The sequence below is a fragment of the Pomacea canaliculata genome, linkage group LG3, assembly GCF_003073045.1.
Source record: "Pomacea canaliculata isolate SZHN2017 linkage group LG3, ASM307304v1, whole genome shotgun sequence".
Taxonomy (NCBI): Eukaryota; Metazoa; Mollusca; class Gastropoda; order Architaenioglossa; family Ampullariidae; genus Pomacea; species Pomacea canaliculata.
The window spans coordinates 23,385,296-23,402,833 of record NC_037592.1 but is presented as its reverse complement, the minus strand read 5'-3'; the positions used below and the strand labels follow the sequence as shown (position 1 = coordinate 23,402,833).

At 34.9% G+C, this 17,538-nt stretch overlaps 2 protein-coding genes across 2 annotated transcripts in view; one reads left to right on the top strand and one right to left on the bottom strand.

Moving 5' to 3' along the window:
* The window catches only part of LOC112560625 (von Willebrand factor A domain-containing protein 3B-like), a 36,172-nt gene extending 32,301 nt beyond the window's left edge, over positions 1-3,871 (bottom strand). Inside the window, 3 exon segments of the mRNA XM_025232568.1 lie at positions 199-423; positions 3,295-3,411; positions 3,773-3,871. Of these exon segments, the coding sequence (XP_025088353.1) occupies positions 199-423; positions 3,295-3,358 (289 nt within the window). The 5' untranslated portion in view covers positions 3,359-3,411; positions 3,773-3,871.
* On the top strand, positions 3,428-15,971 carry LOC112559571 (palmitoyltransferase ZDHHC15B-like). The gene is made up of 13 exons (XM_025230903.1): positions 3,428-3,478; positions 3,819-3,960; positions 4,434-4,460; positions 4,924-5,018; positions 5,342-5,462; positions 5,733-5,802; positions 6,528-6,563; positions 6,984-7,104; positions 7,638-7,770; positions 8,401-8,527; positions 11,121-11,195; positions 14,232-14,341; positions 15,836-15,971. The coding sequence occupies exons 1-13, from the start codon at positions 3,428-3,430 to the stop codon at positions 15,871-15,873; spliced, it is 1,146 nt and encodes a 381-aa protein (XP_025086688.1). The 3' UTR covers positions 15,874-15,971.
* The last annotated feature ends 1,567 nt before the right edge of the window (positions 15,972-17,538 follow it).

The following is a 17,538-nucleotide window of genomic DNA, read 5'->3' as shown; positions in this document are numbered from 1 at the left end:
GTAATTACCCAAAATATCACTGTGCAATCTGGTTTAAGGCCTGTATGATGTCCACAAAGAATGTGCAACAATTAAGTGACCTATTTCTGAAGCAATTTTAAAAATTATGCATGACTTCAAATTGTAGAACATTCTGTTCAAAACACTACATATATAGAAAACAAAAAATACAAAAGTTTGTGTTTAAAATAAGCTGACCATCACTTAATTTGAAGCCAATAGAGGGGAGGATCTGGTCCATATGTAGACGAGCTTTTCGCAGACCATAGTTCTGCAACCACTTATGAGAAGACACCTGAGGCCGGACATCAATTTCCCACTCCTTTGCTGGAGTTTTCTGGAAAGTGGTCTCATCTGATTCCCCAGTATCTCCATTTTCAGCACTGTACAGGCCATTTTTGTGACTTATGTCAAACTTGACAGCTGAATGTAGTTTGCCAGACAGCGAAGATATGAAATTATAACCAGAAAAAAAATCCATGAGGCAGATGCTGGCTTCATGCTAGTAACACATTAATTTAGTTTATAACTGATAGGTTATTTAAAAAAGATATTATTGAAACACGTATTGTTCCATGGAGAAAAGTATTGATCTTTTACAGTTGATCAGAAAAAAGATGCATATACCATATATATTTCATTACTTGAATAGTGTATTGATTTATGTGTTAAAGAAATAATTGATATGGCAAAACATGGAAAAGCTTTTCAGAAGCACTATAGTGAAATCTCATTTTTTTCAGAGAACAACAGCTCATGATCCAAACTATTTCCATGCAGCAAATCTTTTTGATTTCTACATGAGAAGCATCAGCATTACTATCAGACTGATGATTTAAAGATCACAATACACTTTCAAAAAAAAAACTTTCCAAGAAAGATTTGGGGAGGGAGAATAATCAGAATGACACATAGTCAGTGCTAAAATATATAGAAATATACAGAAAGAAAAGCTTTAAAGCATCAGACTCTCTAAGAGTCTTAGGGAGAGCTGATTGGGTGAAACTGATGGAGGGAAAGAGGATAAGATGGAAAGAGGAAGAGGAAAGATAAGAAAAATATTGCTAGAAATTTGATTTTTCTTATATTTATGTATTAATATTTATGCATACAGGAAGTGATAAAGATTAAATAAAACTTAAATAAAACCAGTGTTTGAGCTCACATATTACTGTATTTTTTGAAGGCAATCTCATTCATGTTAGTCACCCACAACAAAGGCAATCCATAATCACGGAAAATAAGACTCTAAAGGTCAATTATGTGAATGTGTTTATTGATTACCCACACGTAAATCAGAACCCACTGGGCAATGCAAATACCCACCACTCTGTTTATACGACATAGAAAAAAATGCCAAGCCAGCATAAAGTGAACACTCTTTTCTAAGACTTTTACGTCTAATTGGAAAAGAATAATAATGTTATACAAAATTATGCAGAGTGCTGACGTTTTTCAAACAAATATGAGATATGAATAGATAATTGCCATGGGGGAACTATGGTGATGGTGGTCATGGTGTATAAGATTTTGTGTATGTGTGTGTGTGAGCATGAATGTGTACCTGTACGCACATAAATACACATGAAATTTCAGGCAAACAGACAAAAAAAAATTAATTGAAAAAAGAAGACAAAACATGAAAACAAAATGTGCTTAAGCCCCAGCTCAGTCTTACAGAACTGTGTGAACAGTGTACATGTAAGAAAGTATTTTAATTGGTGTTCTATATGCCAAACCAGCAACTAAGGCAACATCACAACAAAATAGCCAACCTTGTAAACATTGCCACTACTGAGAAAGAAAAGTGTGCCCAGACAAGATCTGAACCCAAGGCACCCTATCTTCACTGTACTGGTGACATGCACTTACACTATCACACCACTGAACTAAGTATGTCAGTCAATAATGTGAAATAAAACAAGGCACAACATGAACCGCACTTCTATGTGTAAATATTTAGTTCATAAGCACATTCAAACTCTTTTATCTTGGCCAAACAGGGAATATTTAAAAGCCAGATAAGGTCAAGATCTGTTTTATCAGCACACTGGCACTCTCTCCTAACTCTACCTTCAAAATCTAAGCCAATCCCACTTTGACAATCTGGGTGCCCACACTGGACATGAGTGGTGTCTAAATCATGGTGCTCAGTTGAAAAGAGCAGAGCTTTGTATATGCAGTATATAAATTTAGTCTGTGGGTATTATCTGAATGTTTGAATGGCTCTGTGTAGTAAAAATAATAATAATAATTATTTATTCAGTTTTTGGGAGGCCAATGGCTCTGTGTGTGTGTGGCTGTGAAATTTTCAATAAGATTAAGTTTCTTTTTTATTAATCAAAACCCAGTCCCCAACAGCCAATGTTAAAGAGTGTATGAATGTGCCCCACAGTAATGTTTATGATGAGACATTCAAAGCTCCAGTGTTTTTATTGTACAAGCTTCTAAAATAGATTTGAATTTTGCTCAAATTAATTTTATGCTTTGGAAAAATGGATAATAGCTCAGAAATGGACTATATCTGTACTATGCTGTTGTGTGTCAATCTATTTCCTAAGCATACTAACATTTTTTAATCTTCATCTAGTTTTTCAAGTAGTTTCATATCTTAACTATGACAATGTGGAATGGTGACCATTTTGTCACTATCAAATTTTGATCACGTAGAGTCTGGTATATATTGTTGCAGCCCTATATGCTACTTGAGGAGTAACAAGGACTAAACTATAACTAAAAGTATATCTCAGCCTGCAAAACTAGTGGGGTACGTAGTAGTGGTATATACAGGTACGTGTAGCTGACTGAAGCTTTATGCTGAATCAACCACTAAATATGCATGTGTATAGTTATGACAAAACAGCTGGAGTTGCACATAAATTATATTTTTTTTTTTTTACTGAATATAGCTGCATTATATATAGTCTGCTTTAAATTCTCCCAGGGAAGATGTCCCTGTTCTTCACCCGACCCCATTGACGAAAGTTGAAAACTTTTAATGCGTACTGTATGCAATTTTTTGCGTAAGCAGAAGCCCTGAGTAAATATATATTTGATAAATTAGAACTTTTTTGGCCAAAAAAAAAAAAAAAAAAAAAAAAAAAAATCATTGTTATGGGCCATGCAGTTTTTATCACTAGTTTTCGACAATATCCTTTAAGCTGCAAGGAGCATGCGTGAAAATTTCTATGCTTCAATCATGATTCCCTCTTAATTTTAGAAAACAGCATATATAGCTTTAATATTAGAATTAGCAAATCAGTCGGGTTAATTAGTGCATTAAATCATACTTACTCGGGGAAAACGCGCTTTTCAAATATGGATCCAGAGATAAAATTTCTGAGCTCAATGAAGTCATCTTCAGTAGAAACTGTTAGTCGACGATGGACTTTCGTATAGTAATTAAATGACCTGTGCGACAATCACAATGAACAAGTTCTTCATATTTTCCATCACGTTCTTTGTCATGTTAAAACTGGTACATTTCACCAGCATTAACTTTGCTGCAATATGTTTTCAGAGCAAGAACTGCCACTGTTCTCAAGTTCAGTTAAGTTCACTATCATGTTTAGATCTCCATATAGATTAGCATGTCAAGTGATCAACATATCTTATGGTAGCCATGTCTGTATACAACCAGTTGCCATGTGTAGACAGCATTACAGAAATGATTATTTTCTAATAATAAACATAATAATGATAAATTATTGAGTACATATGTTGAAAGTTAAATTGTACGCACACAAATTAATATTTTTATTTATTAACTTACTATGATAGCTGATTAATATGGAGAAACACATATTTTGATGACGTAGGCGTTCTATTTTGTCAGGAACGCGGAAAATGGCCCGGCTGCGATCAGGGCCTGCTGCAATGCAGTAAAGTGGTCACCTGTTATCTTTATTAGTGCCATCGTTATTTGGTCATATTATGCCTATGTCGTGGAGATGTGTATTTGTAAGTTTTCTATCTAACATTTTGATATAATCGTTAGTTGAGCCAACTGAATAGATAATTGTAACGTGTTGGACGTTACTTAGCTCCGCCTCGAAAGTTAAGTGTAAATAACGGTCGCTAAGAATCTGCTTTATTAAAATTAGAACGAAACATTAGAGCTATCCCTTAAAACACACTCCGTATTTTTATCACAACTGTCCGACGGTAGAAATACCAAAGTCATACAAACGAGCTGAGCCACTAAACTCTTCGGCAGTCCTCTAGACACTTAAGTAGTGTTGTGAGAAACGGGTTGTTAAATCTAACAACCAGAGAAAAATAAAGTAAAACACCAGTTTTGATATTCTTATTGCATCATAAGTACTACATTTGATAGTTGGGGCTTTTTAAATATAATTTTGTGTAGTTTTACCTTGATTTAAACAAATACCAATGTTGTTCCTTCATATCATTTGCCATTTTTTCTGTTTTAGTCACATCAGATCAAATATGGGAGAAAGGTAAACAAGACAGTTGCAACCTTCATTTCTGTGGTTAACATATTCTGTACATAACCAGAACTGAATTATTGTGATAAAGATTTGTGTTTATTTTGACATTAATTTTATTGTTGTTGAGAGTAAAAAGCACAGAAAAAGTGGCATTTATCATGATTTGTTCAGTTTAAAACAGCAATAAGCGCGATCTTGTTGCTGTACTGATAATGATTTTTGATTTTATATTTTTAGAGTTTAAATATTTATAAATTTTGTAATACCTCTTTACAAACATGCCATCAGCAGAAGGAATTAAGTTGAACAAAATGCGTGATGAAAATAGTGCGTCATGATGTTAATAATTATTAGATTTTAGTCATAAGCTGAAAATAAATAAATCCTTTTAGCTGTAATCTTTAAAATTGATCCTACAGAAGTGGTGTTGATAAGGCATCTTCTCTGATAACAGTGAACCATTATTTTCCAGTAATCCTGCTGCTTCTGTACCATCCGGTGCTTTTTATGTTTCTGTGGTCTTATTGGCAAACAATATTCACAAAGAGTGGAAGAGTACCTCGCGATGTGAGTTAGCATTTTACCCAAAGATTACACACTTAAGTAGCTTTTTTTAAAAATGAAAAAAGACTTTGAAGTTATATTTTCAGACTGAATCAACAGATATTTTAGCATGTCTGCACACAGTTTATTTCCCATCATTTCTCCCTCTTCTTTCCCTCCTCACTACTTATGTACTTTCTCTTATTTTCATCCAAAAAACCACACATTGATCCATGTCACTTCCTGTTGGTGTCTGCATTTGAGTGGTTTTTCAAGAAAGAAGATATCCATTTGCTAAAAAAAACTTTTTTTAAAAAATGATGCTAGATCTTTGCTCTCTTTTTCAGTTTTACTTACCATCAGGTCTAGCAGAGCGATTAGAGTCAGAACAAAATGAAGAAGTACAAAAAGAAATGTTGAAACAAATTGTTAGAAATCTTCCGGTTCAGACCCGCACTATCTCTGGTTGTAAGTTAACATTTTTATGTTTTGCAAAATTGAAATTTTTTTCTCTGTGAACAAGTAGAAATCTGTTATTAAAGTTTGTACTGTTTGTAAACTTTGATGTAAGAAAATTTTGACAAGATGGAAATAATATAATGCAGCCTGTGTGTATGTGTGCATGCACACAAGTAGGCTTGAGTATATGAGTTTGTTCTTACACATTTGGTTACGATGATATAAAATGATGAAATGTCTTCCATTTGTAATTACATTTCATGTTTTCCTTTCATCCAGTCCCAAGATATTGTGAAAAATGTAAATGCATCAAACCAGACCGATGTCATCACTGCTCAGTGTGTGCTACGTAAGTAATATGTGGGCAAACAATTTTCTTAATTGTTTACTGCTAGAATCCTTATTTGCATACAGTCAAACTTCTGTAAGTTGAAATTCTCGAATTTAAAAACATTAATGGGATGGTTTCCCATTTAAAGCAATGCATATCCAACTTCCTTAGCTCAAAACTGCCTAGTCAAAAACTTCCATAACTCAAATAATTTTAAGCCGGTCAGCATGTTCAAACCATTTGAAAATACTTGGAAAGTGTACAGTTGTGTACTCCTCCCCCATCGACTGTGCACTCACATATTCTCCTTTCTGTATAGGAAACACGTGTGCGATAAGCGTGTCTCCGTCTCCACAGGGTGCCGGAGTGTCTGTAAAAGAATGACAACAAATAAACATTTGGTTAAAATTAAATGTCCACAGTGAAAAAATTTTTTTTTCGCTTTCGTAATTCAATTCTTTTCATCGGTCCTTTGAAGCTTCAACTCATTGAAGCTCAACTATATTTTGCTTTTAGTTATAAAAGTTTTCTTAGAATTTTCAGTAAATTTTGTTCCACTGAACACATAGTTTGTCATTATGCTTACACCTGGTTGGGTACATTATGTACATTATGGCTACATTATATTGTTTTACTTGTACCACTTTCTTTTCATTATAAGAAATTTTAAGATATTTAAACTTAATGTATGCATGGTTGTTATTGCCAGATTAATTTGTCAGAACATGCTGAATATTTTCCAGATGTGTGTTAAAGATGGATCACCACTGTCCTGGTAAGCATAAGAAGATGATTAGACAATGATTAGGAATGATGATAATGATGAAAATGTAATTTGTGTAGCTCATTTCCCAGTGATGATCACTTTTGTTTGTTTGTGAGAAGCTGTGTCAGTATATTCTCTACTCTTGAGACTTTAGAATAGCCTAAAATCCTGTTATGGAGCAGTCTAAGATGTCTATTTAGGATGGCCATAAACTAGAATTGATAACTTTTTAAAAGAAGGAAAATAAACATAAAAGAGAACTAATAAGATTCCATTGCTTGCTTACATTCTAGGTTTTTTGTTTTGCACTTCTGATATTTATATATATTCACAGTTAACATCTCTTTTTTGATGGCAGGATGGATAATTTATGACTTAGGAGATGATTGTGTAGTTGTAACTGGGTTTGTGTCATTTTCTTTATTTGTTGCAGGGTTAACAACTGTGTAGGTTTTACCAACTATAAGTTCTTTGTGCTGTTCTTGGGCTATGGTCTTCTTTATTGCTTTTATGTGGCAGTCTCATCATTGAAATTTTTTATTCAGTTTTGGACGGTAAGTTTACATACAACATTGTCTCTTTTTTTAAAATTGTTTAAAATTAAATACTAGTTAGAATTGTTCTTAAAATTTTTTGCTCTCATTTATTTTCTACTTTTGCTTTCACCCTTAAAATTCAATTAAAAATGAATCTTTAAAAACTTAACAAATTTTTTTGGCTTTGAATGCAATTGCTTTGTTAAAAAGATAGTACTCACACTACTAGAAGGGTATGGGTGGCTGTGAATGGGGAAGGGGTGAGTTGATGGATGAAAGGTTATGAAACAATCTATTGGTAGTTTGGCAGATGCCATTTAAAAGTAAAGAAAATTTGTCAAAAGTATCTTTCAGAACGAAGAAATTTGCTTATGTTTATATTTATTTCAATCCATCTTGTATCATCTTGGTTCTTTCGGCATCCTGCAATTTATGTATGGTTGCTTTAAAATATTTACAGTTTGCCAGTGTCTTTTGTAAAGTATAAATGTTGTGTTAATCCTGAACATTACTATATTGATTATATCTGGAGTAAATGGTTGCCTTTCCAGGGTGGCTCAGCACGTGGAATGGAGCGCTTCCATGTTCTTTTTTTGTTTTTTGTCTCCGTTATGTTTGGCATCTCGCTTATCTCCCTGTTCTGCTATCATCTATACTTGGTGTGCAAGAATAGATCTACACTTGGTAAGTTACTATTATGCTACAGTTTTTATGCTTGATTGTTATACAAAGTGAGTGACATAGACTTGGATGTAGAAATGTTGCAGCAGGCACCTTTTGCTTAAAACTAAACAATTCTGATGTTAATTAAAAAAAAAAATTCATGACTTTGATAAATCAGTCCTGACATAATGAAATGCTAATTTCAGAATGGGAACATTTTCTGCTGATCAGCTTTAAAAAGCCTTAAGACAACAACTTTTCTTTTCTTTTCTTTTTTTTTTTTTTAAAGCAATCTTCAGATTTTTGTTAAAACATCTGTGGAAGCCATAATACTATATTTTTCTGAGTATGTGACATACATCGGCTGTCCCAAAACTTTTGAACTGAGTTTACATAAAAGTAAGCTTTTTGCCCTTTCTAAGGTCTGTCAGAAAAAGAGGTATATTTTGGATAGTCTGACAGGGCTGTAATAGGTTGTTTCAGCTACTGTTTTTAGAAGGCCTTTAGGCAAATTTGTCATGGCCAGTTCTCGTGCTATAGAATTACATACCATGAAATCTGTTTCCAATAGATTGAGTCAGCATTCATTTAATTATTGAATTTGTCCTTGTATTTTTGTTGTTGGTACAAACCTTTTGCTTTTGTCTGCAGAAGCATTCCGAGCACCAGTATTCCAGACAGGCCCAGACAAAGATGGGTTTAACCTTGGCCGAGCTTCAAACTTCCGAGAGGTGTTTGGAAAAGATAAAACTCTTTGGTTTTTACCAGTGTTTTCCAGGTATTAAAAAGCAATTTTTTCTTCTCCTTTCTAAGTTTACTAAATTGAGATTTTTTTTTGTGTAAATCCCTTTGTCCCTTTTCTTTCCTCATTTAACCCATCCACCTAGCTTCTTTTCCTTCCAGCCTTAAAACTTTTGAGCAGCAGAACTGTTCTCTTCCCATTTCTTTGCAACCAGTGCTGTTTCCCTTTGCATGATTAATGTTTAAGAGAGGTTTTTCTTTAGAGAGTGCCAGGTAGGTTTCTGTGATTCAGAAATCAGAATGCCTGTACAGAGAAGTAACACAGTGTGGGTGCCCTAAAACATCCGTTTTAGTAACGCTTTCTGTTGGAAACAGTGTATATTATAAGCAGTAAATGCATATTAATACACTTCAAGCATGGATCTTTTGCTTGAGTGCCTTACATTAATTCAATCCATACAGCTGCTAAATAGGCCGCCATGTCACTCCAAACAGCAGAGGCCCAGATGTACCTCTTGTAGATGGTGGACATGTAAGTGAAGTGGAGCTGTTGTTTCGAAACCTGAAGAATACATAATTTGCTAACAGTTTTAGGTTTGAATTATGTATTACAAAAGCTTTCAAAAATTGACTATGCAGTAAAAAAGTTTAGAGTAGCTTTTGCACAGGATGTAGTTTCCTGGGGTATATCTTTGGTCCTTCAGGTGATAAACACAAAATTTGTCAAAGAAGTTGTTAAAATTGCCCTAATATATTTTCAGCTTAACATAAAATGTAAACATTTTCAAGCATTTTCTTTTAACTATTTTTTGTCATTTGCAGAAATGTTAAAGAGAACAGTTTCGGTTTTTTTTCATTTGTTTGCATTCTTTTGGCACAACTAGAAGAATGAATAGCTTTTATATACAGTGGAACATCAATTATCCAGTTTAAGGACCAGCGCTCATCATCTGGATAATCAAAAAATCACGGATAATCAAAAATAATTCTAAAAATTCATAAAAGCTAGAATAGGTGCTGTACAGTGAAATTCTTGCTTTTTTTTGTGTTTATGAAGTTGAAAAGCTCAGACAGGAGATGCTTCTTTGTATTCTTGCATTGTTTCAATTTTATTGACATGCAGAGTTTGTGAAGTGTTAGGATGTCACTAAAATTTTAATCCTCTTCCTGCTCAAGACAGAAAACTTAAGGTGTGACACCAGTCATGCATATTCCTGTAGTCGAAATTCTTGACGGCAAAATCTTGGTGATCTTATGATGTCTAGCATTTTTTTTAAAGGCGGTCCCAGATAACAGAATGCACTGTTAATTGGAGACCAGATAATTGAGGGTTCCACTGTATTTTTCTGGATAATAAAATGACATTTTGTAGCAATTTTTGACATATTTTCAGCGTTTTTACTTTTCTTTCCTTCCTATGATTTTAGTGACAGTTTTGAGATTTTGCATTCTACCTGCTTTGGAGGGGAAAGTCCATGATTCGCTTATAGATAAATTATAAGTAACGGAAGTGGTTGCCAAACTAGTGATTCCATTTTGATAAAAGTGCCTTATAATAAAGTAAAAATGTAACCATTGCCCCACAGCCACTTTCTGCTTAGGATTTTAACTTTTGGTCATGGGTTTTGCATTTTCATGAGAACAATGATGGTAGAGCTCAATGAAGATATGATATTTTGTTCTCAAATTTTCTTGCCTATGGGTCCACTTTTGAAATGCTAAGCTAACCTACATGTTAGTCATTTCATTATTGTGTGCATTTATCATAGTCTACTGCAGCTACTTCCAACAGCATGATTTGCTGAAAAGAATAAACCTTTTTGTATTTTTGCCTGCTGCTTATATAGTTTTTCCATTTCAACTCTTCCATTTTCTCCTCATCCCTTTTGTTTTGTTACCTCACAGAATTTTTTCATCCTTATTCTAAAAAAATATTGAATTATTTAAGTCACTATTTTTATCATTCTAACAGCTATGACCCTTCAATCTTTGGTCTTGTTTTCTGGTTTATGCTAAACATGAATTTTGAATGCTTTTGATATTTATCATATTCAGAATATCATATAACAGAATATTTAATTATATATATTACACTAGTTCCTGCAGCCATTAATAGCCACCAATATTTTTTTTAGGGAAATGTCAGAAGGCATAAAATATAATCATTTTTTTAAATTCTTATATTTGCAATCACACCATTTTCTTAAGGGCTTGAGGAAAACAACTTTTGTTGATTTTCCACCATGGTGTTTTTTGAAAAGTACTGGAAATAACATCTAAAAATAATAAAGAGGTGCAATCTTGGTTGTTATAATCTTCTGTTTTTTCCCCGGTTTCTTGAAATCCTGTTGTCAAAGCATAACTTTTTTCCCTACCTAACCCTACAGAAAAATGCATCCATTTCACACACCTTCACATGGTTATACAATCACACTTTGGGGTTCCTTTTCCCTTTCTCTTACAGGCTGTTGATACTCACATACATGTATATGCGTGCAAATACATGCATTGCATGTTTGTGGATATATGTAATCTGAATGACAATACCCTGTGCATGTAATGTGCAACACATGGCTGTGTCAGCCCTAAATCAATGTGAATGCACTGTGTGTTTCTGTTTCGGTAAACAGCCTGGGAGATGGCGTATCATTCCCATCGCGCTTACAGCCTGTAGTGACTTATAACACCATGGGAAACACACCCAGGTCAGATCAAGTTGCTAGACTACCTATATTTGCTCATGCTCTTTGCATTTCCTGCATGTTTGCTTGCTTATGTGGTCTCTGCTTCATGCTTCAAGAGAACAGCTGCTCATTGTTTTGATGTTCCTGTCAATTTGTTTTGCTTCTTGTGTCCACAGACTTGATAAAAGAAAGATATTAAATTGATATTAAAATTCATAACCAGCATTACAACATTAAGAATATCTAAGTAAATAAAATTTACAGGAAGATGATTAATGACAGGTGTATAACTATAAGTGCTGATCTTCAGTGTTGGTTTTATTCCTTGTTCAAAATTTGCAAATGAGAAAATTAAAAGAAACCACTTAGTGCTGCATCATTGGATAATTTTCTTTATTAAAATGAACTGACATAGTTGTTTTATGAAATGGTTTTAATTGTGCACAACAGAATATGAAAGGGGCAGCATTATTTCATCCTCACTTCTTATTTAACTTCTTTTGTTTTATAAATTAATATTGTAAGCTTTTGCATTAGCAGTAACATGTTGCACATCTTTATTATAGACATAGTTCATAAATCTGCTGCTTTGCGTACTGGCTTTTATTTTTTTCTGGCTTTGGCTTTAATATTGCTGTCCAATTCTTTGATATAGATTTATAGTTTTCAAGAATAGACCTTTCCTAAATACATAGTACACTTAAGTGCTTGTTCAATTTACACTAAGTTGCAGTTTTCTTTGCTGTCTCATTTTTCTGTGTTGGGGTGGTATTAGGTAATAGTGAGCCATTTCATAGGTTTAGAATGAAGTGGTGTTATAATGGGTAAAGATGGTAATAAACTTTACTTAATAGTTTTGCTAAATGAAAAGGGCTGAACGCTTATAAACATAGCTATATTTCTTTGACATTACCAGATGATATGGCAATTGGAGGTAATAGGCCACAGATTGCTCTTGAACTATCAAAAGCTGTCTCCCTTACAGTAAAAATGTACCTGATGTGCAGGGGATCTTCACTGGTCAGGTAGTTAGACCTCAGACTGCTATAAAGGTGAAAGCAAAGCCAATACAGCAGTTTTTGTGTGTGTTTTTACTGTTGAAGTGGCGTTCAGTTACACATTTTGCTACCCTGCTCTTAAGCCATGTGCTGTGTCAGTTGTCAGAGCACTGCTCAGTTTTGTTACTTGTTCTACCCTTTTCACTGTGCAGCAGAGATTTTTTGTTTCTTTTTGCATTTTACCATCCAGCGGCCTCTGATGTGAGAGAAAGCAAGCATCTTTTCTTCTCGCTGATTTTCGTCAAAATAGATTGCTGTTTCTTGTCTTCAGTGTTGGTTTATGAACCCTTTTGTCTACAAGCCCTTTCTCCAACATGGATTTCTTGTTTCAAGGTCATGGAGCAGAGACTTTTTCCTTTTTATTTGGTGTTTCTCTGCCACATCATCAGCAAGAGTCAACCTTGATGTTTATTCAAAATCCACCAATGACCTCCTGGCTGATCAGGACGCAATCCTGAAAATGCCCATCAAAAGCTCTTGCTTTACATGGTAGTGTCTATGGGTCTGAAAGATTTTGTTGTGGTGCAGGGATCATAGGACTCAACTCAAGATAAGTCACATTCCCAGGTGTTTGAACCTACTCACCGATGTCTTCAGCAGGAAAGCGCAGTGTCTCTCTTGAAGTCATCCCTGCTTTACAGTCTTTCAGCAGATATGTCTGACTTTGTTGTAGCCAAATGTTGATCTGTTTGCCACTTGCTGGAATTCAAAGATGCCAATCTTTTGTGTCTCCAGTACCAGACCCTCAGGGCGGTCAAGGGGACGCAACAGTTAGTGCCTGTCACCAAGACAGTGAGGGTTGGCTGCCCTGGGTTCCGCTTTAGTTTTGGGCATGCTGTTCTTTCTCTGCATGTGGCATCTGTTTATAGGGCTGGCTGCCTTGCCGTGATATAGCCTTAGTTGCTGGCTCGGCATAAAACACTAAGTTCAACCCTCCCTCTGACCCTCAGGCTTAAGCAGTTGACACACTTTTCATTCCTTGGGATGGTAGGATATACACTTTTCCACCAATGATTCTGCTCCCTCTGATTCTGACCACATTTTGGGAGTTGATAGGATGTTTCTCATTACCCCAGTGGATGATAGATTTGGTAGACCTGTCCCATCAGGTGTCATGAGCTTTGCCGGTTCTTTGTTGTTGTTCAAACATCTTGTCCACTCTGGTTTTGAGAAGCTTAATCTTGACATCTGGATGTTTTCCAGCAGCTTTTTCCAGCAAGGGATTCTCCAGTGAAGCTATGGACAGAAAATTCTCTTTCTTTAAGGCTTACCAGATGACAAATGGTAAGAAGTTTGAAAGGGCTTCAACATCTTGTCATCTGGTAAGTCTTGAAGAAAAAGAATTTAGGATAAAACTTTCATTTCTTCTGTGATGTTACCATGTTGTCATGACCATAGAAGAAAAGATATCAAGAGAAGAATTAGCTTTGAGGGTTGGTCATAATAACTACTATACTGGCTTTGCTTTTCCTTCATAGAAATTTGAAGGGTCTTGGTCACCCAACAAGTGGAGCACCCTGCATAGCAAGCATGTGGTAGCTCACTTTCAGTTGCATCCTATGGGCATGTCATTTAGTAAATCTCAGAGAAAAATTTCATCTTTATGCTATTCTTATGTGTATTTTTGTATTGTGTGTTTGTAGTGTTTTCCTTTGATTTAATGCAGACTGGTACACTTTTAATGTTTTACAAAGTACACTTGCTTTGTCTTTCCATCTTTTATCCTTTTTGTGTGCCTCCAAGCATATGCAGTTGAGAATTTCTGGAGTAGCAGGAGGAAATGAGAAGATGTGTTTTACATGCTGTTTGAACACTTAAAATAATGTTTTGTGTTGCCGCCTTTTAGTTGTGGATGAAGGCTGGGGCATTATTCTCCTTTAGTAAGCTTTATCCTTCATTGCTGTAGTCATGCATGTCCTCCCTCCTTCACTCTTGCCTTGATCCGAACAACTGCTAATGCAGTTGATAATATTACTGACTGTCATGGTTTATTTCTCAGCGTAGGGAATGGAGTAACCTATCCTACACGAATGGTTGACAATGATAATGATGGCTTGCTGGGTGCTCGACAACGCTGGATGGAGGAAGGGGGAGAAGAGAATGATGCAGGTGAAGCTCTCAAGTTACCTTTTTTCCATATTCCCAGCTCAGCATGCAGGCATTGAGCTTTTAAAAAGGGCTGAAGAAAATGATTCCTACTCGTTAGTGTGGTCATACCTTTCGTGCTGTAAGATGTGGTGTAATCAAAGTATTAGACATATCCTACCAAAGACTGCAGTTATTTGACATGGTGTAGTTTTTTTGAGAGAATGAATTTGCCAACCCTGCGTCATTTGTAGATGGTCACATAAGTAGATATTTATTTGGACACTAGATATTTATCGGTATACTCCTTTTATCTTAACATCTTAAAATTGTCAAATATGCATTATGCTTTTAAATCTAATGCTATCTAAATTATATATGACCACTAAATGTTTTCTTCCTTTTTGTCTGTCATTTTTGTGTGTGTGTGTGTGTATTTTTGCATATTCTTTTTTTTTTTCCATGTGTAGGCAGCAGTCACCATTCCTGAAACACTGTGGCAGTTGTCAATATTTAGGTCGGTACATTGCTACATTGTAATGTTCATTTTGCCTGTGGCTGCTGAGGGACAGAAGGATGACCATGATGGTGGCACGATAACCTTCTTTCACTCGCACCTCTTGTGCTGCTGCAACTAGTGTTTGCTTTTGAACATGTGATACACATTGCAGACTACTGCGTGGATTGCTTGCACATTTGCAGGCACTGACTAGTCTTTTTCACAAGATTCATCCCAGTCTGAAGACAGTTCATTGTCTGTGGCTAACACAGAGAAATAACATTTAGACAGCTATCCAAATTGTGTCAAAATCCCATTTGAAAATTCATCTGCTGTTAATGCTGTATTCATTTTGTTTCATGTGGAGAGGGTGGTGAAAATAACTTCATTAGACTCTTTGCATCTTTTGTAGAGTGCCCTTAAAGGTCCTCAAGCATGCAGATTTTTGGTGCATGATTTCAGTTTTTGGTTTTCTGTTTTCTTCTATCTTAAATGTATTTTACTTCTTTTCTATAATATTTTACTTGCATGCTGCTATAGTTTCCATTATACTTGGATATTACATTTCCTGTTGTGATTTTTTTTTTTTTTTTTATATGGTGATGACTTTAACAGAAATTTAGGAGACATATATTTTTTCACAAGTGGATAACATGGACATAGCTTATAAACACTTGTGAACAAAATAAACCAAATTTGTCACAATTTTTTTTGGCAAACCTAGTCAGACATAGGGGATCTGTGGTCTCATTATAGATATCTGTAAAGATGTAAAATGTGACTTTGTTACTGCTTAGAAGTTTTGAAGATTTTATTTTTGTTACCTAATGTACCTTTTTAAAGCATATTTAGGCAGATAGTGGTGAGATATTTATGTGTAGCTCTTGAATGTTTTCAAAGTTATCCATGTTTAAAAAAATTTTAAATGTAAGAATTTTTTATTCTAATCTTTAGATGTGCTTATTAATTTTGAGAGGTATACAAGTGATACAAATGACAATATTTCTGTGGTGGTTCAGGATCAGGTTTTGAAAACAAAGGGATGGACATGGCGTAATCAACCCAGACCAAAATGACCAGCTTTAGTACAAGATGAAGATCATCCTTTCCTGTGATGTTACAGATAATGTAATCCTGAGTAATGTTCAGATCTCTGTCATTTTCATGATGCATATGTTTGTTGTCAACTTCAGTCATGTTGTTGGAAAAGACTTTTGAACTGGAAATAGTGCACCACAGAGAGGAGGCAGGTGGAGAAGTGGAGAGAAAAAGAAACAAAACTGTGAAGATGAATAAATTTGTACATAGATTCTGTGTGAATGTAAACCGTGACCTTGAAAGTTCTTGATCTTCATGTCTCAGGAAGTTTTCTTCCAAACAGAAGAGTGATTGGGGATGAAAATAAAGGCCAGCAAGATGTTCACAGATGAAGACTAGCAGTTTTTGCTGCTGTCTAATTGTTGGGATCACCTCTTTCAAAACACTTTTAAGATCGAATTGCTGTACACTGCTGTAAGCAAAACTTTAACCTGTTCTATGAAAAAAAAAAACCCTGCAAAACTTTCCATCTAAAGGAAAATGAGCCAAGAGGTAAGAGGAGATAAGTCATGCATTTTTATGTTCTCAGTTGGTTTTCCTGCTTGACCTTGTGTTCTTGTTCTTGTATGTTCCGTCATAATCATTATTACTGGCCAGCTGGAAATGTTCATCCTGCTTCCAGTATGATGGATTAAAATTTGCAGCTCTATTCATTGTTCCCTTCATTACATGAAGGTGTGCTTAACACTACTTTTTTTTTTTTAAATCTTAGAGTGGAAGTAATCAGTTTTAACACAAATTTAAATGCCTTTATCATGTTTGTCATAACTAAAGTTTTCTGTTTGTCAAAAAACAGCTATCATTGTAGCGTTGGTCTTGAAGCATCGATAGCATTTTTTAAACTTCTTAACTGGATGCATAGTGTTGAATATGAGCTGTATTGGCAAATATTTGCATAAATGTTTTACAAAATTTTCTCCACCCTTTTATTCACTAAGTATTGCAAAATTTCTTTAGGAAATAAAATTAGTTATTTAGTACTGAGATGTAGTCTTACTTCATTGGTCTTGTGCTTAATTACACAAACTTCTTGTTCTCCAAAGTAATATGACCTTTGAGCAAGAATAGGATGAATCATGTGATGTGTGTATGGAATATATTTTCATTGAGTTTGTTACTACAGTCACTCCATGTCCTTGATGGAGTTGTTGTATCTTTAATTGTTATGTTGATTTTTTTTTTTATACCAGAGGTTTTAGCTGAAGAGCTGATAATGTTGAAGCTTTAAAAGGTTTTGACTTGTTCGTCCTCAAAAAGTATGTGTCTTGCTACATACCTTAAGTGGTTAGGTGTTTTCATCTGGTACGAAAGAATGGAGTGAGTAGAGTAATAGGGAAGGGACATCAAAGCTGAATGTTCACATTGGGTTTGAATTAAACATGGCTGTTTCTGAAAGGCAGCTATTTGGTTCAAAAATAGGATTAAAAAACTAGGTATTCTCTTCATTTCTTATCATGTAGTTCAAAATATGTCCCCTGTGGATTAAGCAGAAAATTATCTTCTCACAGTTTGCTCAATGCTGAGAATGATCAACAGTGAGATACCTTGAGCACCAACTCTCTCTAGGCCGTAAAGCACTTATCACAAAATTAATAATCAGATGGGATTCGCTTTGGAGTACTGT